Here is an 11,978-nt window from a genome sequence, read left to right as displayed (position 1 = left end):
CGCCGGCACTGCCCACTGACGGGGCTGAGGGCCGGCACGCGGCACCGCGTGCGCGTGGAGGCGCGCCCGCACCGCACGCCCTGGGAGCTCCCGCTGGAGCAGCGCGAGCACCGCGACGCCGTCGTCGAGTTCACCACGCCGCCCGCAGGTGACGGCGCGCGCGCGCGCGGCGCCGGAAGTGTCCACGTATGAGTGGCGGTCCATTAATAATCCACGGAGGCAACCCTCACAAAGTTGCTGCCCGGCGCTGGCTGCGGTGAGAAAAGCAAAGGGCGGGGGCGGTGGCGGTGACCGATGATGTTCCGCCCCATCGTCTCCTCCTGCAGGCCACGCCCTGGCGCCACTGGTCGTGGAGGTGAGGCCCGGGCCCGTCCCCGGCAGCCTGTCTGTCAGCTGGACGCCCGTGCAGACGGACCCCGCCGGAGCATTCAACGGCGCCCCCGTCACCGGATACGCCATCTTCGCCGACGGACAGAAGGTTTCTCAAACGCATGATTCAAGACGTGTGCCGTGGTTGTCAGAATTTATTTGAATGGATGGATCGCTACACGCATGGTGTCAAATGTTAGAATAGATTACATGAATACGGCATGCTCCTGCCAATTTCAGGATTAAAAGCAGGCTCGTGTGCAGATCCTAGGTGGACCCCTCACATTTCAAGATCATCATAAATGGTGATGGATGGGGAGGCTTTCATCTAGCAGTAGATTGACTGACACCATTACTCGAAATTCGTGGAGTGCTCGAGTTTTTCCACTCTCCAGGGCGGCCGAGACCGCCGAGCATTCCGCCATGCGGCGTTTCGAGTCGCGGGCCGTACGTAAAGATTGCGCGCGTGCGTCGGTGCCTCTCACAGGTCATGGAGGTGGCGTCGCCGGTGGCCGGAAACGTGGTGCTGGAGCCGTCGCACCTCCCAGCCGGCGTGCCCCGCACCATCACAGTGCGGACACTCTCCCCGCAAGGCGAGTCGGTTCACTTCGGCGTTGCCACCGTCATGCCCGAAGCGATGCAGCAGAACCTGCAAGGCCAGCAGCAGCAGCAACAGCAGCAGCAGCAACAGCAGCAGCAGCAGATGCAGCAGCAGCAGCAGATGCAGCAGCAGATGCAGCATCAGCAGCAGCAGCTCGCGCAGCAACAGATGCAGCAGCAACAGATGCAGCAGCAGATGCAGCAGGTGCAGCAGATGCAGATGAATGCGCAGCGGCTGTGCGGCGTGCCGGGCTACGCGGCCGTGCCGCTTCCACCCCGGGAAGGCCCGGCCGAGGGCATTCCCTCGGGCAGACGCGGACTCCCGACTGCCCCTCAGGTGGTGCCAGACGTCATGGAGAGGCAAGGCCCCGCCACGCACCTGCTCACACCTTTCGTTCACCACCTCACCCGGTCATTTGTGCTCTTGACAAATTGCCGATGACACGATTGGCGTGAAACTGGGGCAAAGACAAGAAGAGGAAACGCAGGACCCTGAACTCTGCGTCCGCCTCTGTCCGTCTCGCGCAGGCTCCACGCTCCAGAGGTGGCGCTGCCGCTGCAGGAGGCTTCGGCGAACCAGACGGACGGACAGAGCCGCTGGAGCAATGGCGGCGGCGGCGGTGGCGGCTCGGGAAGCAACGGCCGGTCCCCTCTGCCATCGCCGCACCGCCTGCTGCCGGCCACGTCAGGCCTGGTGGGAGCGGCGGGGCAGGATGGCTCCCAGGTGGCGCAGAAGGCCCTGCCGAGGCCCGACCAGTCGAGGGGGCCGCCCTCGTCGTCGTCGTCGCGAGCGCCGCTCTCGTACCCGCGGTCGGACGACCCCGACGTGCCGCCCACCATCGCGCGCGCCATGGCCCACGAGGCCGCGCAGAAGAGCGGCAAGCGCAACAAGGCACGCTGCAGCGCGCGTTACTACGGTTACCGTGGGTTAACGCGGTTATTGTGGGTTAACACATTGCTGCAGGATAACACAAATGCACCCAAGTGTCTTCTTGGTTCTTTCGGTAAAGTCACGTAGAAGGGAAGTAATAAAATAATAAAAATAAAACATAATAAAATAATTCTCACAACGTTTCGGCCACAACGCAAGCAGCCGTCCTGAGGACGCAAGCAGCCGTCCTGAGGACGGCTGCTTGCGTTGTGTTTTATTTTTTTTTATTTTATTATTTCCCTTCTACGTGACTTTACCGAAAGAACCAAGAAGATGAATCCCTGCAGTCACGAAAGCTTTAAATCGAAATTTTATTGTTTTATTTTTATTATTTTATTATTTCCCTTCTACGTGACTTTACCGAAAGAACCAAGAAGATGAATCCCTGCAGTCACGAAAGCTTTAAATCGAAATTTTATTATGTTTTATTTTTATTATTTTATTATTTCCCTTCTACGTGACTTTACCGAAAGAACCAAGAAGATGAATCCCTGCAGTCACGAAAGCTTTAAATCGAAATTTTATTATGTTTTATTTTTATTATTTTATTATTTCCCTTCTACGTGACTTTACTGAAAGAACCAAGAAGATGAATCCCTGCAGTCACGAAAGCTTTACATCGAAATTTAAGCACCCAAGCGTGATAATGTAATGTTCTGCTGGACGAAGGCAGTCCCATGCCGTGTTGGTCATGGAGGCTTGTTTGACCAACTTCACCATGCTGGTCAGTGCGGATTGGGGAAGGGGGGACTGAGAACCAGTTCAGATATCGCTCAGCACTGACATTAGCTGTGGCTGGAAACCGAACTGGCCGGGTCAGAATGCCACGCTCTAACCACTGCACCACCACTCAAACCCCAATTGGTACGGGGTTTGGGCGCCATCGTGGCGAGATGTGAAATGTCTCGCCTGGTATGCAGGAGGTCATGGGTTCTATCCCGAGCCTATCACCTGTATATTTGCAGTTTACATGTTCTCCCCGTGGTCACGTGGATTTTTCTCCAGATCCTCCGCGTTTTTCCCTCCACATTTAGAAACATGCATTTAGAGTATTTGGCTGCTATAAATTCCCACGTGATAAGACACTTCGTTTTGGCCAGGTCGTGTCTGAAACAAAGATGATAGCTCAGTGGGCTTTACCTGGTAAAATAAAAAGTTGAGTTGGTTTAGTAAGACATGAGCCCCTGACTTTGCACGTGATGGCAATGTAGAGACGACTGTGTAACTGGTCGTCCCTGTCCTGCGCGGTGGGGGTTGCCGTGCCGTTAGAAGGAGCGAGGAGGGGTCTTCAGTGCTGGCGAGCGACCGGGGGATGAGAACTCGGAAGAGGAGGAGGAGGAAGGGGGGGAGCGCTACGGGACCCCCACGTCCAAGCGGCCCGGGGCCTCTGTCGAGGATTTCCTCAAGGGCCCGCGCAGGGAGCGGCAGGTGGGCTTGCACGGTCACGTGACACACTCCGTTGGGAGCACCAGGTGGGGTCACGGGGTCACGGGGTCACGAATTCCTGCATTGTGAATTGAGTTTTCTAATTATTTACGATTCTGATTTATTGTTGATGCACATGTACAGCCCTTGAAGGCCTCCCTACACTATCAACATTTCTCACGATCTCGTGATACAACAATCCATCTAACTCCTGCACATGAGCTGACTCTATCGCTCCACCTAACAGTACGTTGTTATCAATGTAAGACATCCAGTGAAAGCTTCGTCACATTCACGTTGTATCGCGCTTGTCGTCGTCGTCCTAGCAGCAGCAGCAGCACTACAGCATGGAGGAGGAGGACGACTTTGGTCAGCAGCACTACGGCTCGCAGAAGGCCTACAAGAAGTCACACTACAAGCCGGGCGTGCCGGCGGACGATTACCGGCAGCCGTGCTACGAGTACGACCACCAGCAGCACGAGCAGTATGACCTGGAGGAGGAGGAGTACAGCACAGCGCACCACGGCCGCTATGGGCCTTCTTCCCCACCAGACGACTACGATCAGGGCCACTACGACCCGGCGATGGATGAGTACAGCCATGCGCGTGGCGGCGGCGGAGGTCGCGGAGGTGGCGGTGGCGACTGCAGCGACGGTGGCGGCGGCGGTCCGGCCGACGAGTACGTGACCGAGAGCAGCCGAGGGTCGGACCTCTCGGACATTCTGGAGGAGGACGAGGAGGAGGAGATGTACTCGGAGAGCCAGCGGGGACACGAGGACGGCCACGTCCGCCGGAGGGCCAGCCTCACTCACGGACAAAACAAGGTGAGCGCGCCCACGCGGCGTCCATGCTGCTGGCGGGCACCCGGTGGTGCGGTGAGCCGAGCGGTGAGCGGGAGCGGAGTGCCGCTCGCGGTCACGTGGGGCCAACACGATATTGGTTTACAATCGATTCGTGGGAGTGCGTACACAGACAGCATTGTACTGTGGGTAGCCAACAAGGTCACACGGTGATGCTGTCATTGAAAGGTCCTATTCGAGCTGTGCATCGCCCACGCTGTGTAAATTTGATACAAACGGTGACCAATGAGCAGCTTTGTGATATTTTGGTTTTTCATGTTTCAGTTGTAAATTCATAAGAATATGGTTTTTCCCCTTTTTTCTGGCAACAAAACTGAAACCTTTTTACAATGAATCACGTCTCTATTAACCACAATGCTTGTGGTCAGAATGCAAAAAAAAAACACACTGATAATTAATATATGGATTGATAATAGGTTTTTCCTCTTTGTTCTGGCAACAAAACAGGTGTTAAGATGTGTAAACACCAAACTGAAACCTTTTTTTTTATAAAGAATCATGTCTGCATTAACCACAATGCTTGTGGTCAGAATGCAAACAAAAACACACTGATAATATATGCATTGTCCTTGAAACTGATTGGTTCACACCAGAGACAGCTTTCTTTTGAGCCTCGTCTCAAACGGTGCTAGACCAGAGGACGCCAAAAGGCGTACAGCTCAAAGACAATGCACTATCAGAGTCCCATGATGTAGATGCTCACCCCGAGCTCTCATTACTCTGATAGTGCATTATCTTTGAGCACCGTTTGAGATGAGGCTCAAAAGAAAGTTGTTTCTGGTGTGGCCCAATCAATTTCAAGGACAAGGCATATATTATCAGAATGTGTTTTTGTTTGAATTCTGACCACAAGTATTGTGGTTAATGCAGACATGATTCCTTATAAAAAGGTTTCACTTTTGTTGCCATAAAAAAGGGGAAAAACCTATTATATTTTGGCACTGGCAAAGGAGGTCCCATGATTGTAAAAAAAAATTCCGTCAATTCTTTGCTGTACACTTTTTTCACGATTATAATTTTCTTTGCATGCATGTTACAATGTTTTCTTTAAATAATTTGCCTTATAATTTTTTCTCTTTTCTTGATTTCCTTTACCCTGGCTTTTAATTCAAATCCCGTCTCCTACTGGAACACCAAATATGCTGTTCTGGAAAACATGAAACAACATTTTTTTACAAAAGCACAAAAAGAACCAGAGCTGTAAGGTCCAGGAGAGTGACAGTGACGAGGAGGCATTGGAGAGGCTACTGTCGCTGCCTCTTCGTCAGAAAAGTCGCAAGAACCTCTTCAGTATCCCGGAGCTGAACGAGGAAGACACAGATCCCGACGTCTTCAAGATGAGCGACGCGATGAGCGTGAGCGTGGACGAGGCCTTGAACCGCGCCGCGGGCCTCGCCGCTGGCGCTTACGGGGTCAACGCCGGCGGCTCCCTGGATCGTGCCAAATACGCCAAGCGACACGTGGCGAGGCGGCGGGAGGCCATGAGGATGGAGGATGCTCTGAGGCTCGTCACGTCCCCCAGGGCTCCCCGGACGACGAGGGCCCTGCCGGTCCCCCTCACCGAAGCCGTGGAGCTCGGCGACGTCCTGAATCTCGGGGATGCCTTGACAGCGGCCGAAGCCTTCCGGCTCGACCGGGCGCTTCGGATGGGCGAGGGCCTCACCGCCGGGATCGACGGCTCGGCAGCGGCCGGAGGCGACACCAGGTCGGCCAAAAAGCAAGGCAGGGATTTGGCCGCTCGAGGGCGCGTGCCGTCGGAGGCCAACCACGTGTACGAGCTGGTGCAGAACATCAACGTGAGCAACGTGAGGGCGAAGTACGTGCGGAGGATGATGGTGGAGGGCCACAGCGTCGTCCCACCGCTGCACTTGCCCGGGGCGGGCGCTTACGGCGGCCCGGATGGTAACAAGGACAACGAAATCAGCCTCGAGTACGGCACGGAGGAAGAGAGCGACAGGTCACCCGCCGCCATCGGCCACAGCTCCAGAAAGCTCCCTCGGTTGCCGGCGCGCCATAAAACGGCGCCCGTACGCTGCGGCGGTGGCAACATCAACGGGCGACGGGGCGCGGGGGAGCCGAGCGACTGCCCTGACCTCGGCGAGGAAGGGCGAGCCAGGGCCTCGACGCGACTTCGCCGCTTGGAGGCAGAGTTGGCGGGCGAGGCAGCGGCCGCGGCAATCCACGGGGGCCGCCAGTGTGGGCCTGAAGGAGCGGCGGAGGCGGCGGAGGCGGTGGCAGCCTGGAACAGAGGGTACCACGCCGCTAGCGAGGAGGACGTGGATCAAGATTTCCTGCTTGAGCGGCTCTCAGTGGATAGCCAGGTGCCAGCGGAGCGGTGTCCCTGTGCGGGCCACTTTAATCTGTAATGCCTCTCAGGCCCGCAGGCTTAACGGTTAAAGTGTCGCCCGCGACAGGCCGCACAAGTTCAAGCGGGACAATCGCCCGTCGCAATTGTTCGACCGCTCCGAACGGAAAATGGATGCAGGGGACGCGGACGTGGCTCTGTGCTTCTCACTGTTTCCTGACGGGTAGTGGCTCCCCTTGCCCCTTTCAGTGGAGACTTCTCTGTCCTCTGCCGCCCTCGCCCTGACCCTCGCCCACGCAAACCCCGACCCTATAAATCTCCGCCGCTCTCCTGCACCGTTTCCATTCTGTGTTGTGCTCGTGCGTTTCTGTGCGCTTGCTTTGCTGCCCTCACTGTGATAGTTAGTGCCAATTAAACACGTTATACTTGACATTTATATTCACAGTACAACTTCAACCGCTGTCAGGACGACGGAAGTGACGTCTGCGTTGCTGAAAGACACTTGGCTGAGATATTGCAATGTTATTGAGTACTACAAGCTAGGGCAGGGAGCGGTAGTGCAGTGGTTTGCGTACAACTCCTGGCCATAGCTAACATCGAGTGGCGAGCGCTGTCTGAACCCGTCCCAGGTTACCACCGTTTACCAACCTGCACTGAGCAAGTCAAACAACACCTGTGATTGACATGGCATGGAGAGGCTTTCATCCAGCAGTGGATTGACAAAAGGCTGCAACATGACAATGCAAGCTTAAGTGTCCAATGATTCTTCTCTGCTGGTGATTGTTGAAATTGAGGCCTGCGATTCAGTTCAAGATTTCACACATTTTAACATAGCAGTGAATGTAGCAGCCTCGAGTGGCTGTAAGGGTCATGGCAACCCTTTACATTCAACGCGTTCAAAGCAGAAACAAATATTTATTCCCACACGGACGGGGCGTTCATCACGAGCATCGATACTAACCGATGAATCGTCTCTGCGCCCAGTGCTGTAAACTGATGCAACCCAAAGGGATCCGTTTGTGAGCTCACCGTCGCTCGGCGCGCCGTCGTGCTGTCCATCAGGGCTACGGAGGAGCCCCGCAGTCCGGAGCCTCGCGACGATCATCGCTGGAGAAGTCCGAGCAGGGACACCGCCCGCTCTCACGCAACCCCACGCCGCCGCGCAACCCACGGCCCATGACGGTGCCCTCCATCGGTGAGCGTTGCACTGATGGCTCGCCCGGCTTGCCCTGCCGCCCTCTCTCTTTAGTCTTCTGCCCAGTCGCAGCTCCTTGGCTCAAACTCACTCCATCCTGCAATTTCACGAGCCGGCATGGAGACACTTTGACTTTTAAAATAATGATAGTTGACCGGGGGGGTTGCTTGGGATCATATTCAGTGACGGGAATTGGAAGTTATTCACGATGTTATGTTTACAACGAGGGATATTTGTAATGGTGTTACTGATCGCGGTGAGAATTGCTCGGCACGTCATTTAGCGATGGCGGTGAGGGTCGCTGGAGCCGCTGTTGACGACTGTTGCTCCCTGCAGAGATCACCGGCGACAGCAACAGCGAGGGCCGTCCATCCCCGGACCGCGACGTCGGGTACTACGGCGACGCTGGGGGCCGCCGGGGCCGCCCGTCTCGGAGAGGTGAGGCCCCCCCCGCGCACCTCGCCTCTGGGTCACCCAGGTTCGAGCGTCATCAGCTTGAGCCTCTTCTGCCAGGACCTTCTCCCGCGTCCGTTCATCATCGTACCACGGAAATTCTGAAAGTTGATTTGATAACAAAACACAACAGGAAACCCGACTTCAGCTTTGCCAAGTGATGAACTTAAAATGCCAAACTGTACGGTAGTTGCCAGACAGTGCTATTAATCGAGGTTGAATTGTATTTCATTGATGGTTATTTAGTTATAAATTAGTAATGAAATATTATGATTATTTTCTAACAATACAAAGGAAGATGGAAAAAATCTGTACAGTATGATTATGAAAACAAGCATCTTGCAGTACATTAATAGTTGTTTTTTTTATATTGTGTTTCAGTCTCGGCCTGGAGAGGCTTTCATTGCACAGGCGATTGACAAAACTATAACAATCATGATTGTAACTGTAATTATACATCATCACTAAGTCCTCTTGATGCTTGTTGTTGTTATTGTTGTTGTCGTTGTTCCCGGCTGCCGCGTCCCTGTATGCCACTAGGCTGGCGGGAGGAGAGCGAGCTGGACGGAGGCTACGACCACCGGAGGCTCCGCATCTTCGTGGGTCTCTTCGACTACGACCCCATGACGATGTCCCCCAACCCGGACGCCGCTGACATCGAGCTGCCCTTCAAGGAGGGGCAGATCATCAGGGTGAGCGCTCTGCGCGCGTGGACACCGCTGGTGGACTGGAGCAGGGTGGCAGCCGTAGCAGGCCAGAGCATCGGGTGCAGAAATATTGTCTGGGCCGCCAAGACAGACAGACCCGGCTTCCATTACGTGCCGGGGCATTCGTCTGACGGCGCGTCCGGCATACGCGTGCCCGCAGGTGCACGGCGAGAAGGATGGGGACGGCTTCTACCGCGGAGAGGCGCTGGGCCACATGGGGCTGGTGCCGTGCAACATGGTGTCTGAGATCGAGGCCGACGAGGAGACCGCGTCACACCTCCTCAAGCAGGGCTTCCTGCCGCCCAACTCCGGCGTCGAGAGGAAGGGTAAAACGAAGGCGACCGATTCAGTCGCTCCTGTTATTTACGCCCACCCTCCCCCCCGACGTCCTCACGGCCCCTGTGAAGCTCTTAGCTTCAGCACCATGGCCAGGAACTCCCAGTCGCTGGCCGTGGTGCTGTGAACTGCTGAGCGTGAAGGGGCCACAGTCTCATAAGAAATCACAGGAGACAATCCCATGGGATGTGACAGCCTTGACATGGAAGTATCAGGAGGCCCTGGTTCACGCCGCAGGGGTTTTGTTTTTTGGTTTGTACCGCAGGTTTACGATACGCGGTACAACCCAAAAACACGTCGGAGAGCTGTGGAACACAACAGCGAACACCCACGCAGTAATATTTCATACGTTGACAGCAATAGTGTATGCATTCAGCATGGTAATAATGTTTGTCTTGTATACATGATACCTGTACACTGTGTGTTTATGTACATATATAGTGCACATATGAAACGTCCGGGAATGTTATTAAATTTGAATAAAAGTAAAGATTTGTGGCATGTCGCCTGTAGAGTATTATACAGCAAGTTTAACCGTCGTAAAAAGTAGTACGTCCCAGATTATTCAGATTCAAATATCACGTGATATGGAATGGCATGAAATGACAATTCTAATATATCCACTACAGTGTATATATGTATGTTTGTGTCACCAAATACAGTAGCTGGGTACGTTTATATTCGTGTCAAAATCCGTTAAAAAGGCATGAATTGCACTGCCTTGCGCATCATGAACACAGTGCGATCCACGGGCCCGGCACAGTTTCATGAACACTCATTTGCGCATCATGAGCACAGTGCGATTCATGAATGCAGTGCTGGTTCATGAGCACAGTGCCTTTCATGATCGTAGCACAGTTCATGAAAGCCCCGTTTGCCGCGGTCCACGAGCACGATGTGATTCATGAGTGCGGCGGTTGACGATATTAGCGCGGTTATCGAACGCAGCGCGGTTCACGGACACACCGTGCGATTCATGAACGCAGCGCGGTTCATGAGCGTAGTGCATGCACCGCGGGCGACACTCATCCACCGTCGGGCGACCGCACCCATGCAACAGCTCCACCACTCCACCGCTCACACGTGGAGGCCTGGCTCCAGCCCAGCTCTTGTGATTGATGCATGCATGCAGCCAGCATCCCCGAGTCCCAGGAGAGGCCAAAGTTGGCCTCGTGTCTCCGAGCCACGAGGGAGGGTGAGGGCACGTTAATTCGCTGTAGTGGAGAAATATTGGAGGGTGGCATCACTTCGCAAAAAAAAAAACATCGCAGCTGCGTCACTCGGTGCCGTGCGTTCAGTAGCGTAGCTCTCACAGTGTGCTGGTGGTGCTGCAGCACCGGGGAACCACAGGCGGTGGGCTACAAAGAGTTGGGAAGTTTGACAGGAGCCCCGATTTCATTCTTTGTACGAGGGCCTTTGTCAACCGCACTACGCCACTGTGTGTATTCCTCCTCTCGCGTGCATGCGTGCACACGTGTGTATGTGTGTAAGTAGGGAGCGGTGGCACAGTGGTTTATGCACTGTGCTATGAAACCCGGCAACCTGAGATTCATTTCTGGCCGTGGTTAACATCAGTGGCGAGTAATATCTGAAGTGGTCCTGTGTCTCCCCTAGATCAACTTATCTTCAAATGAGTACCTGGTGCGGTGTATAAACATCAGTATTGGGGGGCTTGGTGTGGTGTTGGCCACACTAACTCCTTATGTTCCATGTCAGCCCAAATAGGTCATTGTTATTAGTGCTTGCCCCAACAGTCTGGCTACATGTGGGATCCATACTCTTTGGTTCTTTCAGTAAAGTCATGTAGGTGAAGAAAAATAAAATAAAAAATAAAAATAGAAATAACTAAATGAAATCACGACGTTTCGGAAGCAACACAAGCTTCCGTCATCAGGTGGGACAACCACAGCACGAAACAAAATTACTGTAGCTTGTGTTGCTTCCAAAACGTCGTGATTTAATTTAGTTATTTCTATTTTTTATTTTTATTCCTATGTTTTTTTTCACCTACGTGACTTTACCGAAAGAACCAAAGAGTATGGATCCTTGCAGTCACGAAAACTTCAAATCTAGAATCAAATCTAGAATACATGTGGGATCTTTGTTTTTGTGTGTGTGTACGTGTGTCCGTGTGCGCACGTGTGTGTGTGCACGCAAATAGCCTCTGATTGGCTCCGTCTGTCTCTGTCTCCCTCTCTGCCTGTGCATCTCTGCGCTGTAGTCATGCGAGAAGCTTACAGGGAAATTGCACGCTCACTGAGCAGGAGGTCCAAAAAGTCCAAACGAGGTCGGCACTTCCAAATTTAAACTTTTAATCATTCTTCACTTTTTACGTTACTTTTTGAATTATTGTTCCACCTTGCTTTCTGCGGCCTTTGGTGTTCATCATCTCATTCATTCTCCACCTGAGGGAGGTGTGTTCCCCGTGCAAATTCACAACATTGCCCAAGTCTATGCGCAGCGAAGCAGAGTTTCAATTTACCTTTGCGTTATTTTACGTCCAGTTTTCCGTCGTCACAAGACGTGACGTTCCTCCGACGTGTTCTCATCACGATGTCCGACGTTTCGCCGCACGTGCTCAGAGCATCTTCAGCACGTGGAGCGAAACGTTAGACATCGTGCCGAACAAGGCGCGCGGTGCAACCCGAAAGAGCGTCGGGGAGCCGTACAGCTCAACCGCGAACATATCCGCGACATTGAAACGTGTTCCACGTTGTTTGGCGAACGTGTGCTTTCTCGGCTGCCTGCATAGACTTCTCGTCTCCGATGAATCTGCATGTTCCCACGTGCCGTCCTG

The 11,978-nt window shown here is 53.8% G+C and overlaps 1 protein-coding gene across 1 annotated transcript in view; it reads left to right on the top strand.

Annotated features, from left to right (window-relative positions):
- The window catches only part of RIMBP2 (RIMS binding protein 2), a 40,894-nt gene that overhangs the window by 12,825 nt on the left and 16,091 nt on the right, over window positions 1–11,978 (top strand). The window contains exons 11-21 of the mRNA XM_078873968.1: window positions 1–148; window positions 327–478; window positions 857–1,329; window positions 1,498–1,861; window positions 3,170–3,328; window positions 3,652–4,149; window positions 7,553–7,685; window positions 8,022–8,123; window positions 8,679–8,830; window positions 9,006–9,171; window positions 11,403–11,468. The exon at window positions 1–148 is cut by the window's left edge and continues 102 nt beyond it. Of these exons, the coding sequence (XP_078730094.1) occupies window positions 1–148; window positions 327–478; window positions 857–1,329; window positions 1,498–1,861; window positions 3,170–3,328; window positions 3,652–4,149; window positions 7,553–7,685; window positions 8,022–8,123; window positions 8,679–8,830; window positions 9,006–9,171; window positions 11,403–11,468 (2,413 nt within the window). The remainder of the gene's footprint in view (window positions 149–326; window positions 479–856; window positions 1,330–1,497; window positions 1,862–3,169; window positions 3,329–3,651; window positions 4,150–7,552; window positions 7,686–8,021; window positions 8,124–8,678; window positions 8,831–9,005; window positions 9,172–11,402; window positions 11,469–11,978) is intronic.

Source organism: Lampetra fluviatilis, chromosome 37, assembly GCF_964198595.1.
Source record: "Lampetra fluviatilis chromosome 37, kcLamFluv1.1, whole genome shotgun sequence".
Classification (NCBI taxonomy): Eukaryota; Metazoa; Chordata; class Hyperoartia; order Petromyzontiformes; family Petromyzontidae; genus Lampetra; species Lampetra fluviatilis.
This window is presented reverse-complemented; position numbering and strand designations above follow the sequence as displayed.